Source organism: Fulmarus glacialis, unplaced genomic scaffold, assembly GCF_000690835.1.
Source record: "Fulmarus glacialis isolate BGI_N327 unplaced genomic scaffold, ASM69083v1 scaffold824, whole genome shotgun sequence".
Lineage (NCBI taxonomy): Eukaryota > Metazoa > Chordata > Aves > Procellariiformes > Procellariidae > Fulmarus > Fulmarus glacialis.
In genome coordinates this window covers 1-22410 of record NW_009205852.1, presented here as the reverse complement: position 1 = coordinate 22410, position 22410 = coordinate 1, and the positions used below count along the sequence as shown (strand labels likewise).

General features: G+C 39.5%; 1 protein-coding gene across 1 annotated transcript in view; it reads right to left on the bottom strand.

Moving 5' to 3' along the window:
- USP4 (ubiquitin specific peptidase 4 (proto-oncogene)) overlaps window positions 1-22116 on the bottom strand; it is a gene marked incomplete at its 5' end in the record, with an annotated part of 43351 nt that extends 21235 nt beyond the window's left edge. Inside the window, 8 exons of the mRNA XM_009575529.1 lie at window positions 1911-2069; window positions 4024-4197; window positions 6957-7074; window positions 7719-7862; window positions 16740-16801; window positions 16980-17125; window positions 18285-18411; window positions 21986-22116. Of these exons, the coding sequence (XP_009573824.1) occupies window positions 1911-2069; window positions 4024-4197; window positions 6957-7074; window positions 7719-7862; window positions 16740-16801; window positions 16980-17125; window positions 18285-18411; window positions 21986-22116 (1061 nt within the window). The remainder of the gene's footprint in view (window positions 1-1910; window positions 2070-4023; window positions 4198-6956; window positions 7075-7718; window positions 7863-16739; window positions 16802-16979; window positions 17126-18284; window positions 18412-21985) is intronic.
- Window positions 22117-22410: the final 294 nt, after the last annotated feature.

The window sequence follows — 22410 nt, the reverse complement described above, 5'->3', positions numbered from 1 at the left end:
ATCCCCCCTGGGGGAAGTGAGCGAGCGGCTGTGTGGGGCTGAGTTGCCAGCTGGGGTTAAACCACAACAATGTCTCAGAAAGAAAGTATAAAAGGAGACAAATTACAATCCCTTGAAGATTTTCACAATACAACTTAAAAACACCTTAACTAAGGGCATTTGATAACTGGCATTTGTCTATTCAATGCAATCAGAGGCTCTTCTTAGCATAAGACTTTTAGTTTATGGTACAATACCATATATTTCACATATCTCTCAAGTGAAATAAGTGCCATATATACACCCACACTGCAATGCTACTGTCACTAACCAGGATGCTGAGATGGGAACGGAGTAATTAGCTCCAACAACTGCAGTGATATGGATGCAAGGTAGAAACACGTGTACATGTCCTACATCAGGGAAAGGGAAGTACCTAAATAAAATGAAGGCGTGCTCGGCATCGTTTCCATCCCACAATTATCAGCATTTCTTGGACAGAAAAAAAGATTAAATATACTACTTCTTCTGGTGTTCTCACATACACGGTATTATGCAAGAAAAGGCAAAAGACACGAAGTTATTGCCAGTTAAGAGGAAAACAAAAAATAATTATTGTATCTGTCTTTTAGAGGCTCCTGAAACATTTTTCCACTCAATACACTTACTCTGGACTCTGCATTTGCCAGTATGTGGCAGCGGTTTGTACTGTGACAAGAGGTAAAAGCTCATTTCATTTCACTATTATGTGTCTCATTTTAATGTGAGCATGGTGTTTGCCAGCTTCAGAGGAACCAAGTATTTGCAAGGTGCTCACGTATCAGTGTTGACTGAGAAACAGAGGGTAGAGAAAAGGCAGGAAGAAAAATGAACAGAGACTTTTCTGGCCTCTGTCAGGAAAATGGCGTAAGAGAATTAGTTTTCTCTATTTAGGCATTTCACTATTATGTGTCTCATTTTAATGTGAGCATGGTGTTTGCCAGCTTCAGAGGAACCAAGTATTTGCAAGGTGCTCACGTATCAGTGTTGACTGAGAAACAGAGGGTAGAGAAAAGGCAGGAAGAAAAATGAACAGAGACTTTTCTGGCCTCTGTCAGGAAAATGGCGTAAGAGAATTAGTTTTCTCTATTTAGGTAGAGTGGGTAACTGGAGCCCAAGGGTGTTTAAATTCAAATTTAAATTAAATAAAATTTTAAGTTCCTTTAATATCAGTGTACCAATTTCCACAACACCAGAAAGGAGGAAAATCAAGCCTCTTATGGAGATGCAGGTAGTGCATGGATTACATTTGTCTAGAGGCCGTGAGGGAACACACACGAGAAGTCTGGCCTAAAAGCTCATTTCCTTTGACACTCTGCTGTCTACTAGAGGGACACCAGAATGGCTGCGTACAGCCCCGTGCCCAGGGCACATGTTCAGACCATTATTTGAGGGGCACCCCGGCACCTCCACATGAGAATGCTCCTAGTCCCACCCAAGTCCACATGCAAGTACGACGGTCTGCACAGTAAGCACTCCCCTCAAACTGATGCTAAAAGCTGCTGCTCAATCCACCTGGAAGGAAGAAGCTGGGCCTAAGTAGTCAGGAGGAAAGGTTATGGCAGTAACTACAGCCTACTTTTAGGTAGCTGTTATATCACAAGACCAACTAACTTCCTTCCCACTGCAGAACCACGTCAGCATTGTACCATAAGCACACCTTTCTGAACGCCAGTACAAGAATAGACATCCTGTGGTAAGGCAGAGCTATATGCCACGAGGTGTCACGAAGAGTCAGCTGGGCCATAAAGCTCGATCGGGTTCTCCCCTCCCAGGTACACTGCTTTGTAGGGAGGCTGTTTCTGTGGCCTGTGAGCAGGAAGGCCAGGAAGTGTCACAAAACCCAATTAAACTCCCTCAGAAGCACTACCCTCAAGTAAAGGGCACCATACCGAATCAGGTCTGCCATTGGCATCCTTCAGCTCCAAGTAGGGCTTCTTCTTCACTCTGTTCAAATCCTCGTGCAAGCCATCTAGAAGAAAAGCCAAGAGCTCCTGGGAATCTTGCTGCTGGTATCCTGAAAACTGAGGAGCAAATCGGCCAACCTGCGTCTGAAACACGAAGGCAAGAGTCAGAGGGGGGTGAGCATTACCTGTGTGTAAGAGACAGGAATAAAAACACTCACTCTGAATTTTGCAGAGATCAACTCCATGCTACATTATGTTAGCAGTAGACAACAGTGAACTGGATGCTAACACAGTAAGGGTGCCAGAATAATTTTCCCAACTATTTTTATTTTTCCCCATAGTGTTGAGAGGGAAGAATGCATTTAGTGCTGTGACACTAGAAATCTAAGTTATCAATATTAACTCAGGAACCTGCAAACAACGAGTATGCAAAACCTGTGTGTTTTGCATCTGCCCGATGCATTTTGTACCTTAATTTTTCTTTCAGAAACCTACAGTTCCTACAAGGCAGACTTGCTATACGGTAGCATCTTGAAGCAGGTGGACTGCAAGACTGAAAATGCTTGCAGAAGATACTTATGAACTAACAAAGCTGGCTTAAAACTAGGATTGAAATCCTCGCCACAGTAACCTCTAGCTGTTCTAAAAATTGTGATATGAAGCTAAGAAACATAACAGCCTGAGTTAGTGAAAGCCAGAAACAGCACACCCAAATACAGCCTCTTATTTCATAAGTGCTATCTCGCAACACTGCCATTTAGTGTTGTTGGATCTTAAAAAAAAAAAAAAAAAAAGAACACAAACCACCACCAAAAAAACATCCACCAAAAAAACCCCAAAAACCAAAACCAATAGAAAGGGCTCCCACAGGAAAACCAACAATTATCTGAAGGAGTGGTCAGTCTTAGTGACCATCACTAGTTTTCTCATAAACACAAAGAGTCCAACAGACTTGCAGAATTATGCTTGGTACATTTTAACCACTCCAGATGACAACTGCAAGGTAGCCTAAACTGAAGGGCTGTTTATATTGTAGATAGTTAATGCTGTCACTAAATCAGCAACAATTGTTAGAAAAATCACAAGTAATACTGTACTAGGAAATAAAGACTAATTCCTATTCCAGTCTTAAACAAGAACAGCCCACATTAAGACAGTTTTACTGATGTCCATTACAGATTCACGTATTTCCTCTGAACCGAAGTTTACGGAACAACTTTAATAGCGGTGGATACATGCCAGCAACTCCAAGTACAAAAATTAAACAACATCTTGTTGTTTCAGAACTACCTATGACCCCACAGAGGACTTCTGTAGATTTCTGTAGTCCCTAAGACTTTTGCTCCAGGTCTCACCTTCAAGACTGTACCATGCAAAACCTGAACAGCAACAGGATGCACATTTACATTAATATCACGTCATTGCTTATTTCATGCATTTGGGAAGTTATTCTTCCTCAGCGTACTGAGATTGCACTACAGAAGCAAACTCAAGTGTTCCTTGGATGCTTTAATTACGTTGTTCTGCACTGGAGCATCTTTGCATTATATTTAAAACAAATGACAGTTACAATTTTTCTAGGGGTTCATATACAACTGCTGCATTGCTGTTTTTCAGTTGAAAGCAGCTCTTTACACTGAAGCAATGGGAACATTATACCAATAAATAATATTATAGACAAGGGGATGCATTTTGGCCACCATTTTATAATTTAATTTTTTAAATTTATAACTTGCACACCTTTTCTCACTGATTAAAGTTCACAGCTGGCAATTCACATGACCTTGCCTAGTTTTGTAGCAAAGATCATTTTGATGCATCTGTAAACAGCTCTCAGGCTGGAAGGTCATTTACTAAGTAAGGCATTTAACATTAAAGAGCAGTAACCAATTCCAGGGCATGACAGTACTCACTGGCATGACACTACTCACTGGCAAGTTCCTCCTTGCACCCTGAAAAGCACTTACATAAAACGTGAAACAACACTGAAGCAATTCTGTAATTACTGCTTTCGTAACACCAAAATATGTGGAAGGCATATTAGCCTTCATTGTTTCTTCTGTCAAAGAGCTATGCTACAAGAACATGGAGTACTTACTTTAAACATACGTGGGGCCACATGAGACTGTCTCCCAGACCAAATCTGTTTAATGAGCTCTGCATAGGCTTCTGCAATTTCTCCTCTCATCCCCAGTGGATTGTTCTGATTTATTTCAGCTTCATATTTATCTTCCAGGAAATAGTCAGTCAGAGGAGGGGTATTGCTCAGACACTGAAAAAGCATTAAGAAAATGAACTTACTGCACAGGACAATAAATCTGTGTGACAATGAAATAACAAACCCAGCTTTCACATCAGAACGTGTATTAAGCTATTAACAAAACCGGCGAGACTGAATCTGAGTACATATTTACTGAAAAAAAAAAACCCCAAAAAACAAAAAAGCCCAATCGATTGGGAGGGTGGGATACTGTAACCATTGCAACTCAAGAGCATGGTTGAAATAAACAAGAAACACCACCAAATAAGCATTCAAAAGACTAAGCTCATTTCTGAAACGTGATTTCTCTTTGCAGATGCCACACTGACTTCCCTCCTACACAATGTATTTGCCCACAAGTGTAAGCTTCCCCTCTGGAGCAGTTTCCACTGGTTTACCTAGCTTAAGGCATAAGGCTCACTGGTCTGCAGCTCCTTGGTTCTCCTTCAGAAATTTCTTTAAAACTGACATCACATTTGTCACCTTCCGTTACTTTGGTGCAAAGTAATTTTAAGCATTCATTTAAAGTTACTGTATTTAATAGTTCAGCAAAGCAAAGAGCAAGCAACCTTCTGAAAAAAAAAAAAATCACAGACTTTTGGAAAATATCTGCTCTTGGTATTATGCCCCTCCACATTTTGTTAATTTGTTCTGTAACTTCCACTGACACTTCAATTTGAGTAGTCCCTTGGTGTAATGCTGAAGTCTGACACAAAACCAAGTCTGCAAGTGCCAGAAGAGTAAAGTTTACAATCACACTCCTGCCAATACTCACCAAATCCTATAGTTAATGTACGTTAGCCTGTTTTTCCACACATTACTGAGGTGGTAGAGTAGGCTAACTTACTGATTATTACATAGAAATCTGCACAGAACAGGTCAGGAAGGTCTTTAGAGATGTCACTTTAGTGTTCTCAAGTCTACATCCCGTATCCACTCTCTAACCTTGAAATCCTAATACAAGCAACAGTGAGAATAAGAAAGGTCCTTGTTCCTCTTTAACACAAGCTATAGTTTGTCCTACAAAGAACCACATGCCATTAAAAAAATCCCCACCAAAAAGTTAGCAAAGTTTAAAGGCAGGAAGAATACCACTCCATATCTGCTCTCTTATTTATATACTTATTATCAGTGTATCATGGTAATGATTTAATACATCCTGGAGAATCACCATAAACCTCAGGACACAAGTAAAACTAGTACAGGAAGTAGTTTCCCTAATTGAATAAAAGACTCAAAGCTTATAGCAAGAAGTGACACTCAGATAAGTAAGGCAAGACTTGGATATGTGAACAAAAAGAGAGCCAAGTCTGAGATTATGATCAAAACTCCTAGGACATCAAGGCATTGAAATATCAATAAAATAGTAAACTGGGCTCTTTCTGAATGCCTGAAATTTCAGTTCCTTGCAGGTGCCGCTACAGTGCTTCACCAACCAGCTGTAGGTACACAGATCTCCCAGCACAGTTATAAACAGCAATCTGGAGAGAGTCCGGAAAGTGTGGTCCTGCCCTTTAGCCAGCCCCACTTTCACTGCCTTGATGCGTACCTTGTGGAATTTATTTCCTATCAAATTTTTCCAGTTCCAATGCCTAGGTGTTAGTGTCATTCTCCAGGCAAGTGACATTAAAGTGCTTACAGACTGCTATGATTTGACACCAGTCTCCCACTGGGAGACTGTTGCTGATAAAATTCAAAGAATTTCCAAAAACTAAAGCAGAAATCTGCATTTGAAAGACTGATGTCTAGAAAATTAAAGCCTAATGGAAAATACAAGAAAGAAAGTAATTGGTCCTTAACATGACTAGTTTGATGCAAAATTAAAATTGAAATGTGTTTGGATTAAGTTACTTTGATAATCAAAATTAATTTTAAAAGTTGTCTCTTTGCTATAAAGTTCAAGAAAACATAATGTGGTTTAAGGTTACCATGATACAACTGAAAATAAAGTCCTGTCAAACAAAAAAGTGAGGCAGTCCAAGTTTACTGTGGTATCCTGAATACCACACGCATAATGCATTATAGTTATTTTAAGATCTGTTCTAGCTTTCTAGCTACCAGAGTGACAGAAGTAATTAAACAGCACTTGTGCCACACTAGAAGTTTGCCCATTGCTTAAATCAAAGTTGGTATAAGTTGGCTCACATTTTGTTTGAATTCCTTAGCAAACAACTATCCCTAACAAGTTTCTGCATTTTTTGAAATGAACCAAATAAACCTAAGAGATTAACTTAAATAAGTATACTAATAATTATTAGCTTTGCATAACCATTACAACCTTACCACCCCACACAATCACCCTGAACCCTTCCTGTCGCTTTTCACACTCTTAATTTTTCTGTGTGCAGTGTGGCCTGCTCATGTCACTTACGCTGCACACACAAGTTGAAACGTCCTCCACGTCAGCCCAGTTTTTTTGCCAGAGCACAGCATTAGGACCTTACATTACACTTAGGCACCTGTTTACTACGACTTCCCCCATAGCCTTTCCAGAGCCTTGTATTTCAGATCCAGTCCTTCATGTGTACCATGTTTTATAGTACTAACATGCTACGTAAAGCCAAACTAAATATGAACTGATTTTTTTTGTTTGGTTGGGTTTTTTTGTTTGGTTGGTTGGTTTTTTGTTGAGTTTTTTTTAGCTCATTCCAGGTGCAATCTCCTCATTGAGTCACATTAAAACATGCTTTTCTTTCCACAGATTTTAATCCACAATATCTGCGAGATTGCTCTTTTATTTAATTCTAAAGAGGGCTCTTTCCAATTCTTACCTGTAATGCAGAATTCATGAAGCAGGTATTTCCAAGGTTACTGAGTCCACAGAGTCCAGGTTGTAACAGGGGAGCACTGTCCCTGCAGTTGTAAGAGTTACAGACAAATCCAGAACCTCTGGAAGAAAGACAACATAGTGAACTCCACAATGAGTTTACCGATTCTCAATCAGTAAACTGTTTAAGAGTCACACCAAATACGAGTCAAAAAACTGTTTAATGAAATTATTTAACCAGCCTACGTGTTTCTGCTGCTTCATAGTGGGTAATATTGAATACCAGGAACATGAAGTATATGTGCTCACTTTGGAAACATTAATCTTTACACAGTCTATTATTAATTTATGGCTCATAACACATTAATTTCCTCTGTCTACAAGTACACAGCACACTATCCTAATGCAGCAAGAGTCTATATGAGTATGTATGATATATTGTAAGAGCTAATAAGAAAATTATGATCTCTACCTGGAAAGGCTTCTACCACACTGGCAGATAGAGAAAAGAATATAATCCCTTCCCTCATACCCTCAATCCCTCCAAAATCCCGCAATGCCCTAGTAGTTAGTAAGCTCTGGAACATGCGCTACTTTTGCAAGTGAGCAAGGAATAGCAGAACGTAGTGGTTTCAAAAGCAAAGTTTGATAAACAGGTACACAAGAGTAGCAGAACTCCTCATAGGGTACCATCACACTCCTCTTCTATACAGGCAAGGATGCACAGGAGTATTCATTCACATGAAGGACGAAGAAACAAATTTACCCCCTGCCCAGGTGGGAGCTGTTCAGTCCATAGGAGTTACTGCTATCACCGTTAGTAATGACAGAAGTGGCAGACACTGAGGAATAAGAACTTGCTGATGATTTTGAAGAGGTAGTAAAGTTTCTGCTAGTTGCAGTGCTTGATCTGGGAGAAAGGAAAAAGAAGTAGAAACAGTGCTACTACTTTTTTCACCCCCAGCCCCACCCCCCCGCAAAGCTCCAAGGACTTGCCACATTATAGCTAGCTCTCCCCCACAGAATTTACTGGTTTGATCTGTGTGATCACACTTCCAAACACTTGTCTGGAACAGAAACCTCAGACAAAAGTATCAGAAGCAGGAGTAACAATTCTTGCTTAAAGCAAAATCTGGGTCCCAGACTGAAATAAGTAGGCAATTCGGATGGCATGAGTGACAGGGAAGCAAGCTTTAAGTTTATGGGTAAACTACCTTGAAACAAGCAAGCAAAATAATCCCAATCTTAAGACCACAAAACACTTGCCCCACATTAAAAGTGACAAAGTCAGTCCTTCCCTACTTGAAGCCCAAATCACCCACTCAAACAGAATGTTAGTAAGATGATACCCAGGGCGGGCACAAAACAGTTTCTTACTGAACCTAATTAATAAAACTACATTGCTTGGAGGCAAGACACACTGCTATGTACATGCAGCGCACATAGCAATCCTCATCATTTTGAGACTGGAGATACTGAAATGGATGAAAAAAGTTCATAAGCCTCAAGTCTATCTTGTTGTGAATCCCAGGCCATTCCACACTACTACTCTCCTGGTCTGGAAAAGAACCGGAACACAATGTTACAAAACACCACCAAGGCACTAAAATTCAACAATGTTCTGTCATAGACAGCTTTGGCTCCACAAAAAAAAAGCAAAACCACCTAAATAAGCGTAAAGAAACTATTTTGATACTAATGAATTTCCCTATAGCAAGAGCTAACTGGGAAATGGTCTATTCTCTCCATCTTTGCCCAAATAAACATGCAAAACTGAATGCAAAAAGCTGCAGGACACCAACAGCCACACAACAGTGGCTAATGCACCCAAGGCACAGCAGAGCGCCAGCAGAGGACAGTGCCCTCAAGCTTTAGCTTGTTCTTGTATCTCCTTTAATGTGGCCCTGATTCCCAAATGATACAAACTACAAATGCATATTCATAGCTCAGATGCTACTGAGAAAACAGTCTTGGCAAACCTTTGTATGGAGCAAAAACTAAGACATAGAACAAGCCATAATGACGAAGAGGAGGCAGAACAGCTGGACAGCCTTACCAGTTTGGAAATATAATAGCAGTAAAATAAATACAGAAGGAAACAAGTTATAACAAGAGCTTCCAGATGAAAACACAAACCCCAAACGCAGTCTAAAGCTGAAGCACGCTAAAAAAAAAAAACCCACTAGCCAGCAAAACCAGAAAGTATACTAGCAAGAATGAGCAGATCTACCGAAATAACTAAGACAACAATTTCTGGGACAATACACGACCTTCTGGTCATTACATGTTGGAGGTGGAACTTCTCAAGACTACCTGGATACAAAGATAAGATCAATGAAAGAACAAGAGGGTCTAGACTAAAACAACAATTATCAGACTCATGCTCCACATGTGTTTTGAGGAATAAAGAATAAAATAATTAAGTTAACAATAGCTTGTAAATCCATTAAGAACACATTTTTAAAAGTTTGAAGTAGAAGTGCATTATCTAAAAGCAAAGAAGAGCAATCTAGAAAATGCTAGACTTGAAAATGTAGTATCTCTGCTTTACATGTTTGGCCCCTGTCAGAGAACAGAATAAGACGCTTGGAAAATAATATGAAGAAAATCTAACAGGGAGAAAAGTAGGACGACCTCTTAAGGGATTTCAAAATTTCCAATAGAAGCATAGAGGCAGTGCATAATCAAGAGTCAGATAGCAACTGAAGAGTTCCAAGAAGCACTTCAATAGTTCAATAGCTTCAATCAAACTTCTTAACACACACACACAAAAAGCTAAGAACTATAGGGGAAGATAAAAAACGATCAGAAAGCAAAGATAAGAGACAAGTCACAGAGCGGGGAAAGGTCTACCCACAAAGTCATCAAGGATCTTGAGTGAATTCTAATTAGAAAATTGGGAAGGATCATGTAAGTAAAACAACGAAAGAGACACCAACAGCTTTCCAAGTGAGAAAAAAAAAAAAACAGAAATCAAATGCACGTGGGAAGATAAAAATTCTAAGCACTCTTACATTTTACTGCCCCCAACACCTTGCTCTGAAGTTCATGACAGAACCTTCCAAAATGTTCTGGGCTACTCAGTGGGTTACCACTGAACCTACTCTCAGTTTGCTTAGTTTGCTCTTTGTAGGCACAACAGACACTAGACTGCAAGGTGCCAAGCTCCTGCAACTTCCCTTTGATAACTACTGCAACGTTTCTGACACGGATAAACACATTCAGTTACATTTCATCAACAAAATCTGTACAGGAGTAAACTACAGCAAAGAAAGACTTCATCTAACCATGCAACAGTTCAGGGATTTGAGAAAATAATTTCACAGGTTTGAGGATAAGACTGCATGGTATGACTGCTGAATCAGTCCTCCTGCTTAAGCACAATTTGAGTCTCTCAAGATAACTCCTGTCTGGAATAAAATACCTCTTCTAGAAAAATCTACCATCATGGTTTCACAGTGGCCAGCAACAGCCAATCCAGCAGACCACAGATAAACTGTTCCAATGATCAATAACCCTTACAGTCAGAAGAAACTTGCATTTCATTTGCAGCATGAGTATCTGGCTTCATCACCTGGACATTGGTTTGTGCTCATCTCCATCTGCTGCCTGTAGAGTTCCTTCTTCAATTTCCATTTCTCATATCCCACAGAGCTTTTAAGTGTTAAAATCAACTTTTAAATTTCTCATTGATATGATACTTTAACTTCTAAGTCTTCTAGCACAAAAATTATTTGCTAATTCTTCAACAATTCACTTGGCTCCTTCTGAAACCTCTCATTAGTCTACTTTTCAAATTTGTTGACAACCTCACAGGATACCATTGTTCCACATGCAGTTTTATCAGTGTGCCAGCTATCAGAAGTCTTCTGATGCACACTCAGCATTTCCCTACTGAACCACTGCGGTTGGTTGGTTGTTTTTGCCTCAAGGCTGCTACAGGAGATCACATTCAGGATACTGAACCAGGACTGGAATCACATTCCCACAGAGTCCAGCATGTATTTCGGTCTCATGTTCTTCACCCCCACATACACAACTTCATGTTTCACAATACTGATGCACATTGCCCCCATCTGCCAATTAAAGACAGCCATTTCACATCTTGCCACGCAATGTTTCAAAAACCCATACAAATGGCAAGAGAGGAGAAATCTGGAGACTAGCAGCATAAAGAGGACAAAGTTAGATTAATCTAGTACAGAAACTGTGAGGCCATATGGTTGATAAGTAGAAAAACTGCTAAGCTGAACAGCTTGAAAAAATATTGTAAAAGGCTTTCAAGTGGTTGGAAGATAGGAAAAGTATTTCAATTCAGTTGAGGCTACCTTCAGAGCATACAGTAGGAGTAAGTCCTCCTCCTTTAAACTACCAATATAAAAAAAAAACCACATTAAAAGTATTGTGACAAAAAGGTTTTGTCAAAGCAGGAAAAGCTAGAACTTAGATTTAATTGGCAAAACAGAGGCCATAATGGGTTTTCATTTAGAAAGTTCTTACATGCAAAAGCCTCCTTAACTTGTCTTACATACTCAGTGGTACTCTGGAAGCACAGCATCTGCTGCAGACTCCAGCACTTGAGTCATGTAATAAATATCTGCCCACAAAATATTTAGCCTAGTTGCTGAAGGAGTCCTCTGAAATCATCAGCACACAAGGAACTGGGGAAAGGAGATCACTTTTAAATATGAAAGGGCATTTAATTATGGTATTATGTACCTACAAAATACATATCAACAACCAAGGTCTTAAAATTGTACAGTAATTTCTGGCATGTAATATCACTGAATGTTGTATCAGGTTGAACAGATGCCTAAATCAAGATAGAGTAGTTGAGAAAAGCCACACGTGTTACAAGATGGGTGAACTACGCAACAATTCCTCAGTGAAAATGTTGAGGAGAGTACCAGGTGGGGGTTGGGGGCGGGAAAAAAAAAAAGTCAGTCCACCGACTATACAGTGCCATCAATAAATAGAAGAGCGGGAAGAGGAAACCGCTAGAAATTCTAGCAGCAACCAAAGAACCAAAAGGTATTTTCCTGCTGCATATTGCACAGGGAGGCTGACAGCTACCAGGCACATGCCAAACACAACTTCACTCCTGTTTTCAAATGCAGTACCTGATGGACAAGGTGCTATTTTTATAGATCTAACACAATTTCTTGTTCATTTGTGCTAAGACAATGATAACCAGGATGAAAAAAGTGCGTGCTAGGACTGAGCTGGAACTCTGCTAGCTCAGGATTTTATTTTGGGAGTCTTGTAAGTAACAATTAAAGAGGACTAAGTTCCACAGTCATTGACATAATCTCCCTTCAAAAACAAAGTACGCCTCCAATTCAGAAATTCCTAGAATAAGTATAATCCATTCCGTCTTCTGAAACCTTGTCTAGTAGTAAAAGCAGTTTCAAACTACAACAAGAAAGTATTTTGTTCTTTAGGGAACAGCAAATTAACAAAAAGCAGTGGCCAGGTAGGATCTGAATATCCCACCCCAGGACTGCTGTGGAGTGTAAGAACATTTTTTCTGTAAAATGTCAGCCAGCTTGATGGCTGGGAAAACACGGGGAAGGCTGCCAAACCTGTAGAAAAGTCATTTCCCCAGGTAGGAGCCAGTGCCTCTGACAAGCAGCAAATGGTGGGGAAAAATCCTTACAACAGGGAACCCACCCATCCCACAGTCACCTTGCACACACATATTCTGCGAGTAGTGAATGACATGAACTCCCCGCTTTCCAAAGCCTCTTTTGGCACACAGGCGGCAATGCAGATGCTCGTCGTTCCTCTACTGACAGCAGAGAGCTCTACATCCCATTTGGTTTATGCCATCAAAACTCAAAATACAGAAAAACTTTCTCGTAAGCTTTTAGTATTAAAGTGATGCGGCCCAAAGAAAGATCTCCAAATATAAAGTTCCCCATGGTCTTGGCTAAGCAGTATTTTCTCCAGTTGAGAAACAGAATATTGGAGCAAAATGTCCACCTGAGATAGGATTAAAACTTGGAATTACTCAACTCTCTTCCAAACCACACCTCGGCACAGAGCATTTGCAGCTCCTGCTGACACTAGATGCAGCCAGAAGGACTCATGTTCTTCAGAATGTCAAAATGTAAGTTTATTTAGAAAGCATAACAGCTTATCAACATTACAGACTTGCTTAGCTTCACAAAAGAGCAGAACAGGTTTTCAGGGTCATAGTCTCATTTATCCTTCTTAGCCATGCTGCTCATGCAGCTTCCAACTCATTTCTCTCATCAGCTTTGGCTTCCAAAAAGCATCAGTTGTTTCCTACAGACAAGAACCTCCTTTACCACAGAATTACTTTCTGTAATATTAATACAGCGTAACCTACCCTGAACACCTCATCAGTGCATAGGATAAGACACTCATACTCTCCTGGGCTGGGAACTCCGTACCTTCTCTCTGGCTATTCTTCTCTCCTCCTTCCTCTCTCACCAGAGATGTCTGGTTCAATTGCTCACAATCACTCACAGATTTTATATGTATAAACAGTCCCTATGAGTTGATACTATACTCACTAATCTGGAGTCTTAAACATATACTACTGATTTAATGCAACATGTGTATGCACACACATGCCCATGGAAAGACAAACCATGTCCCAACCCAGTAACAAGATTTGAATCCTACACTTCAGGTTAGTGAGTCTTTTACCAGCTCACAGAAACAGTTAAAATGCTGGCAACGTTTCATTGCAGTACAGACATCTAACGTTTCCAGAACAAAAGAAAAAAAAATTTTAAAAGATCAACTCAGAACACACTCTAAGTCAAAGAGTACACTTTCCCTTGAGGTTTGTCTGCTGAGATATCTGCCAAATGAAAGAACATTGTTTAAAAAGCAGCTAAATTTTAAAATTGCATAGGAAAGCTTTATTAGTGATTTTATTTATTGAATTCCTGCTCTCCAAGGGAAAAAAATCCATGCTGCTCCAAGATTAATGTAAAAGACTCAACTTGAGATTAGTAAGAAATCTATGCACTTTCAATTTCATAGGGAAGTGGAATTTAGACAGTGTATTCAAAACTAAATGAAATACCAAACTACGCATAAGAAAAGACTGTCTTAAAAAAATTAAGGATTCTCAATAAAACATGAGAACTAGCTGGAGAATATTCAAACATCAAATTAAATTACAAACTAGAGATATTAAGTATTTATGCATTTATATGAAGATATACTAAAAAAGGGAAGCAAACCAAGTAAACTTCAGAACTGATTATGACTGACATGAAAGGAAAGCACAGAGCAATTATAAATGCATTAATATGGAGCAATGCCAGTGATTCAAGTAAGAGAAGTTGAATTTAGCTTACTCACTAAGAGTATATTAAGTAACAAAAAAAAGCTTCATTACTTCTTCTTTAAATACAAATCCCTTAAAAATCGGTAAAAAGCTTTGTGAAATAACCCTTGAAAAAGCAGCAGAAAAAAAACTTAACATACATAAATGATGCAGTCTAGACTGCCACCAGCCCACTCACATTTGACTGGGAGTGATAAAATGCAACAGAGGAAGCATTAAAAAGTAGAAGAAAAGTCCCCCTGGACCGTCAACATATATTCCACATAAATATCTAGAATCAGCCATCTTGGGAAGAGTCTGAACTGCAGGCTACCGGAAAACAGCAGTATACGACAGCAGATGCATTGCTAATTATGTCCTCTTCTTACAGGGAACTTTTTTCACTCCTATGTGCATCCACTACTGCCCACACGAAGAGGCAGGCTACTGGACACACCTGGTCCAGATCCAGTACAGCCTTCCTCATATTTTCAACATGAGTATGAGTACGATTCGTATTTGGTTTTGAGCTTATCAAGGCAACTGCTGTACAATATTAGTAGCTTGAAGACATAAAACAGCATAGAAAACATCACTGAACATAACGGGAAAATACTTACTGCTTGTCATGATCTTTTGTTATCGTATGTCTATGGAAGAATGAGTTCTCAGCTTTTCTCCTCCCATTTCAAACACAGGAAGAAGTTTAAAGTCCAATCTTTCTACCCAAGTTGCCTTACATGACACAGCCATCTTTGGCGCAGGAAGGCATAATGTTAGGCCGGCAGGGCTCATTATAACCCAAAGACGTTAAAGCATACTGCTTTCCTGAGAGATAGCCGTTGCCCTGGCCACTTTAAAAGGTCCTTATCATTTGGTCAGCAGTTTGCACGCCGATCAGCGCACACCAATGTCAATCCGAAAGAGGAGAGGCAATCCAGCTTCTTCTTCCCTCCTTTGTCTTTCCAAAGTGTTTCTGAATAAACAGTTATTACGCATTTAACCTACAAGACTAAGTAATGGCACAAGAGCCAGAGAGCAGAACTTGCTAAACCAATGCACCCAACTATATAAGGAAGACATTATGTGGAATATACACGCTTAGTTTCTTAACTAACAGAGATAAAGGCAAGGAAATAGCCAAGACAAAGTACAAAGGAACAGATAATCCTATATGTATGACTTAATACAATTCTTTCAGCCACCATTATCAGCATCAAGTCAAACAATTTCACAAGTTTTACATTATAATAAGCAAATGTTTATTTCTATATCATTAGAAAATATTAATCTGCATACCAATAACCATTTTCATTTAAGTATCACTAGAGGTTAATTAAAAGTCTTTACATATCAGACTAGCTGCTGAAAAAAGAAAAGACTGAAGCCTGGGAATGCTACACGGCTCCTTTTTAGTTTTGCTTCATGTTGAAACAAAAGGTTATGATCTGGTCTTGCACAGCTGCCTCTTTAATACTGACTGTCAACCAGTACTCGATTACGTAGATGCTTTTCACATGGTACTCTTACAGAAAGTTCACTGTAATACTATGGATATTCTCCTGATCCATTTACCCAGTATTATATCTCAGAAGTAGAGAATTGTTTCAAAATAGGTTTCACTGACCTACTCGATCCATTCCTCAAGTTTAACACTAGTAAGATCTTGACCTTAAATGAGACCACTTGGCAGAAGTTCTATAAGTTAACCGTATTGCATGGAAAAACATTTTCTTTATCAATATCAAGTCTGATGGCCTATTCACGGGAAAGCAAGTAGGCCATCAGACTAGTAAAATCACGGAATTTTACTTTCTGTAGTATGACTTGATATGAGCAGTTCCTTATCATTGCAAGCAACTTCCATTCTACACCATTCACTCTATACATACAATATTTCATCAAGCCCCCCTCTTACTCATCTCCTCTCTAAATTAGATAGTAGTAAGAGAGTATCTGTGTCAGTATTTACAGGCTTCTATAATTGCCTTTGGCGGCAGGGGGGATTGTTCAGCTATTTCTATGCCCTTTTTAAGGGGGAACTACCAGAACTCTGAGAATTCACTGACAGCTTTGGAAATACACTCCGAGATCCTTTTTGATCTACAGTGGTAGAAGACAGATTTTTTTTTTTTTTTCCCCCTCTGTGCAGTCTGCAGAGGTAGCTTTTTAAGTAGACTAGCTCAACACAAATAGTACTTTTGTGTCCTAAGCACTATAGAAACCTAAGCTATTTAATCCTCACACAACCTATTTGAAATGGGCTTTAAAATGGAAGACTGTTGCTAAGACAAGAAACCAGCAGCAGAACCACTGAAGAACACTTACATTCAAGATTTTCTCTCCTTCTTCAAAATACCCAAAACAAAGAAATCCACAATAGCCAGTGATAACTAGCCTTTCACAGAGAACATGTGGTCACTAAAGCCTAGTGAACAAGCTAGACAAAACAGCAGAAACCTTTAGAATATGCTTGCTTACTTTGCCAGGAAATGCTGCCCAGGCCACGTGCCATCTTCACTTTTCACTTCTATTAGAACAACCTGGAGGAAAGTTCAGGTAATAAAGAAAGGTAACTGTTAGTCTGCTACACATTTTGCAAAATCATTAACAAATCACATTTTCAATGTTTGCTCAAAGTACATAAAAGCAAGTGAAAAAAATTACATATCAGAGAAAGCAGTACATGAGAACACACACAAAAAAAGTTATGCCCCTTACCTGACCCTGATAGAGCCCTGCATCTTGCACAGTGCTATCCAGCTTGCTGAGCTGCTCATAAGTGTTACTCATATACCTGTTCCATAACCTAGTTTCCTTCTCAGCTGGGATATTAAATAGTTTTCTCATTTCTTTCTCGATGATAGCTGTTCAGGAGGAAAAAAAAAAACAACATCAAAATTCCTAAACCATAACTGCTTTTGAAAAAAAACTGACAAGCCAGGCATTCAGCAAGGAGGTACATCATTGATCCTTCAAGATCCTTTGAGCAGAAAATGTATCATGGAAGTTACAATTGCTCATATAGCTTGTCTAATATTTAGTCTGAAAGAATGAAAAGCTTCTGTTTTCAGTCATGTATTTGCCTGTCAAACCCTCAAACCAATAATGTTCAGACCACATTGAAAAATTTCTGCTCAAAGGCCAACTTCCGTGAAACAGTGATCATATGAAAACACAGGTTCAAGAAGGAAGTGTTTTCAGTTACTATTGTCAGGCCATATATCAGCAAACTGAAAAAAAAAAATCTTTATGGAGATATATGACAGCTGACATTCAGCATTTTTACACAGGAAAATACAGCGATGACACAGAGAGAGGGGAAGAGAGAAAAGGGCCAAATTTCAGGAAGAACATTAGTGTAGGAAGAGCCATTAAGAAGATGTCTAAATTATTCACACACTAGGAAGAAGGAATCGCAGGAGAACCAGAGACAGAACAACTTGACATGAGTGACGTGGATGTTTCTTAAGGACATGAGTTAGTAAGCAATGTGCTCCTCAAAGCTCTTAACCACAATTCCCTGTGTTGCACACAGAATCACTGTGCCTGGAAGAAACTCAGGAGATTCCTAGTCCAACCACTCAAAGCAGGGTCAACACTGAATTCAGACCAGGCTGCTTGGGGCTTATCCAATCACGTGTTCAAAACTTGCAAGGAAGGAGATTCCCCCACCCCTCTGGGCCCTGTTCAAACGCCATCCTAATAGGGAAAATGTTTTCATTATATTCAGTTGGAATCTGTCCTGTTTCAATTTATGACTATTGTCTGTTGTTTTCTTGCTTTGTGACTCAGTAAATAGCCTGACTCCATGTTCTCAGTAACTTCCTCATAGGTGCTACGAGATCCCCCTGAAAGCCTTCTCTTCTCCAGGCTAAACGCAGCTCCCTCAGCCTCTCCTCACACATCATGTGCTCCAACCCCGACTGTACTGTTGGTACCCACTAGACTTGCTCCAGTTTATCAACATCGTTCTTGTTCTGGAGGGCACAAAGTATCTCGAGGGAGCATGAGAGAACTACTTACCAACAGTATCTGCTTTGCTAAAGTGGCAGCTAATTACATTGTCAGGATCACTGCTCTCACACAGCTTCAGCTCAAGAAGATAAACTTCAACCTTATAGTGCTTCACAAACAGACCATATTCCACTACCTGCAAACAGAAGGCAGATGCAATAAACAAAATAACAAAGTTAAAATACTGAGTTAAAATACCTCTGTAAGGTACACTTGTCCAAATATTTTAAGTCTTTAGGAGTCTTGCAAGTCAAGCCATAAACTGAACACTGACTTGATCTGAAGTCCAGATGCAGTGACAACCTCTGTCAGCTTGTTTCGGGGTTTTTGTTTTGAAATCCCAGTGCTTTCCTTCCACAGTGCAAAGTTCCAAAGGTCCATCATCACAGCTGAACTGATAGTGCCAGCTAATTACCCATGAAGAATATTTGATCACACAGTCAGAGCGTTCTAGAAAAAAAATTATCTTTTGCCTCTAGTTTTTGGCTAAGGTTTACATAAAAAAAGAAACAAGCCTGGGACACTGGAGCAAAATCCTTTCTATTAGAAGAGAGTAAGACAAAGCATTAATTATTTTTCTGCATGGTATACAGAATCTGCCTCATTAGTCTCTCCTTGCAAAAACAGACTAATACGTCAGAACCCATTTTGATGACATTGCTTTATTTCAGAGTCATTTTCAAATCAATTTCACATTTGAGAGAATACTCCAATAGGTACATCTACCCATCCCACTAGCTTTCAGCATATTTTTAGAAAGGTATTCTGTAACACTAGACACCACTCCACCTACAGATCATAAAACACATTATGCCAGAAAAAAAAGCACATTTCAAAGGCTAGTTATGAGACAACTGTGATGTAATTGAAGGGAAAAAAGCCCAAACAAACAAACAAAAAAATCAAAAAACCCACACACACCTCAATTCTCTCCACAGTTCTTTGCAGCTATAAAGCCTATGAAATTGAAATCATATTGAACCAGCAGGTATAATTTTTAACAGTGTTTAAGAGGCATTTCGACAATGTCCTTAATAATTTGCTTTAACTTTCGGTCAGCCTTGAAGTGGTCAGTTGACTAGATGATTGTTGTAGGCGCCTTCCAACTGAAACATTCTATTCAATTCGTGTGACACCAGACTTGCCATGATCTACATCTGGATCATTTTACAGAAAAAAACTTTACCCAGTTTTTGGAAAGAAACAAAGAATTAAGACTAAGACTTACCGTGAGAATTTGGCTAAATTACGCTTCCCTCTTCTGAGCTTTTATAGGGTTGTATTAGATATGCAAGGTGCGTTAAAGGTAAATAATTAACAAACATATTTGGAAAGATCTTCAGTATTTTGCTGTTACAACAGAAAGAGAAAGTAAAACTCCCTGTTTAAACAGCTTCTTGACAGGCAAATTAGACTTTTTTTTTTTAAAGAATGCAAAGGAACCAATTAACAAGTTCTCCTTTTCTTTTTCAGAAGGGATTTCATTAAATGGGACTTCCTGTTCTCCAGGATTCTATAGTTAGAAACAAAAAAGAACCATATTCAGAAATGGAAGAACTCTTTCCAAGAAGTTTCTGATCAGATCACCGTGTCTGCTAGGACAGATGAATGGCAAGAGTCTCTAATCACCTGCAGATGTCTTTCAAACAGTATCTGATCAGCTATCTTGTTCTCTGTCAAAGAAAAACTCAAAGTAAAAACTCAAAGTAAAACTCGGATCATCCTGTTGGACCACTGAGGAAGCACACTGTTCTATGTTTTGCACATTAATACATTTTGCAGTGGGACTCTATAGAAGACTGCCTGAAAATATCATTTGAGATTATCAAAAGAAACCTGAACCAGAAATAAATCTAGTCTAGTCCTCCTGTACTTGTCTCTGATCATCAGGCACATAGGGATGGAAGAAACACCAGCTTGCAAAGTTACAAAGATGCCTGAAAATTACTTCCCAAATCCTACTTTTATGGATATTTTGATGTATGAATTAGTTGATCCAGCTTTTGGAAAAGGATTAAAGCATTCAAGGACCACAACTTTAAGTGCTTTACTTCTAATGCTATCTGGAGAATACTGCAACCAGATACTGACCACATTCTACTCAGTGCAGTGCTGCAGGTTGTGCGTCCCACTGACCTTTCACTTTATATTTTTTGTAAGAGGCTGTAACATCCCACAAACCTACTATTCTGCTATATTTCAACACTTTTTAAAATGTGAAAGTCCACTTCAGTTACCAGGTTAACAATAAACAACACAGACTGAAACTCTCATAGCAATTCAAAACTTGAAAAATTTACTGATAACTGGACCACAATAACTCAGCACCTTCTGTCCGTAAAACAGCAGTAGCTCTAAGCCCCAGCCCTCACTAAATACAGTGTTGAATAGTGGCATCTGACAGCCCAAGAAAAGGAGGCTCGTACAGTTAAGCCTGTCACCCAAGTGCCTCCCCAAGAGCTGCCTCTTGTCCTACTTCCGAATTTTTCAGAAAAGGGAGTGTCTAATAACATGCCAGGCTTTGTGAAAGTGGTTAGCCAGTTCATGAACGAAAGCTTCCTCGCTCAGAGAGGCACTGATCAGTAATAGTTCTAGTTTTTCTTCTCAGTAGAGATTTTCTATTCCTCAAGAAATTATCTGTTTCTACTAAAACCATATCTCCTTTATATGCTATAATTCTTCTCCACTCCCCCCACTTCTGGTTTACATGGGAGTTCCGTCTACTCAGCAGAGTGAACCTGGGATCATTTACGCTTTCTGAAGATGTCAGAATTTCTTGTTATGTACAATTTCTAGCCCACACTAAATGGCAACGTCCCAGTACCACTGATAAGCATAAGTGGGCCTGCAAAAGAGGGATCTTACTTCCTTTTACCATTCTGCTGTCACACTTCCTAGTCTTGCACACCTTGAAGCAACCCTTACTGTAACATAATGCTACTTAAACTTAAGCAATATTAATTCTGTACATTATATCAACACTACTCGCTTGGTGTACTGTAGTGATTAGTCTTTATGAACCCCATAGACTGGCACTGCTCAATTTAGTCAGTGCAAAAACCTAAGACTAAAATAACAACAAAAATCCTTTCACCCATAAACAAGTGTCTGATAGATTTCCAAAATGCAACTTGCGAATTTCACCTTCTGGAACAGGTTATGTACTCAGAATGCATTCATGACTGCATTCGCCAAAAATAAGACTTACAGAACAAAACCGCAAATATGTCTCTTCTCATGATTTTAGAATCACAGAATTTTGGAAAAGAAAACAAGAACCACCTTAAACTCCAGAGGAAGTCCCTAAGCCATCTGTACTAAAAGACAATTTATTCCAATGCCTCGTTCCGTCCCAGAAGATCGATAAGCTTGACTAACAACTTGCATTTTTCAACAAAGCACAAACTATTCCATGCAGCATAAAAGCACTGCACCAGACCACACAATCATAATGTAAGAACTTAACCAGAACAAGGTTCATGGTTCTCACCCCATATAACCCATCAGCCGAGAATCACTGAAGATTCAGGCATTTTAATTGGAAAGTCATTCTTTCAGAAAACAAGGCAAAAAGACCTTATGTTATTCTCTCCAAAGAGCTGCTGAGGATCCTGTCTTAACTCACATCTAGCAAAATAAACATCGTCTAAGTTTGGTAGAGATCAGATAATGAAAGCAGGCTGAAGAGAACTTGGTTCGCCCATACTTACTTTTCTCACAATAGGCTGCTGTCCATCTATGCAGCCATACCACGTTACTAGTTTATTCCAGGCTTCGGTGGGAACCAGTACGTAATCTAGCTCGTCAATGAGGTGTTCTTTTAAACTCTGCGTTTCTGGATCTAAAAGGGAGACAGACACAAGAAAGCACAGCATCAAACAGAATCCTTTCTTCTCAAGAACTGCACACGTACTACCATAACCCGAAGAAATACCAACACTCCCACGGGTAGGTAGAACCCGCACCAGTCTCCTCGCTTACAAGGCCGGGTCGGCCGCTTCTATCCCCACAGAACACACGGCTTCAAAAGCGAAAGCTGCACGACGAGACGACCGCACACGGGAGTTACTTACCCGAGCCCGGGCTGCGACCCGAACGCCAGGCCCCCACCGCCCGGGGCCCCGCTCCCCCGCGG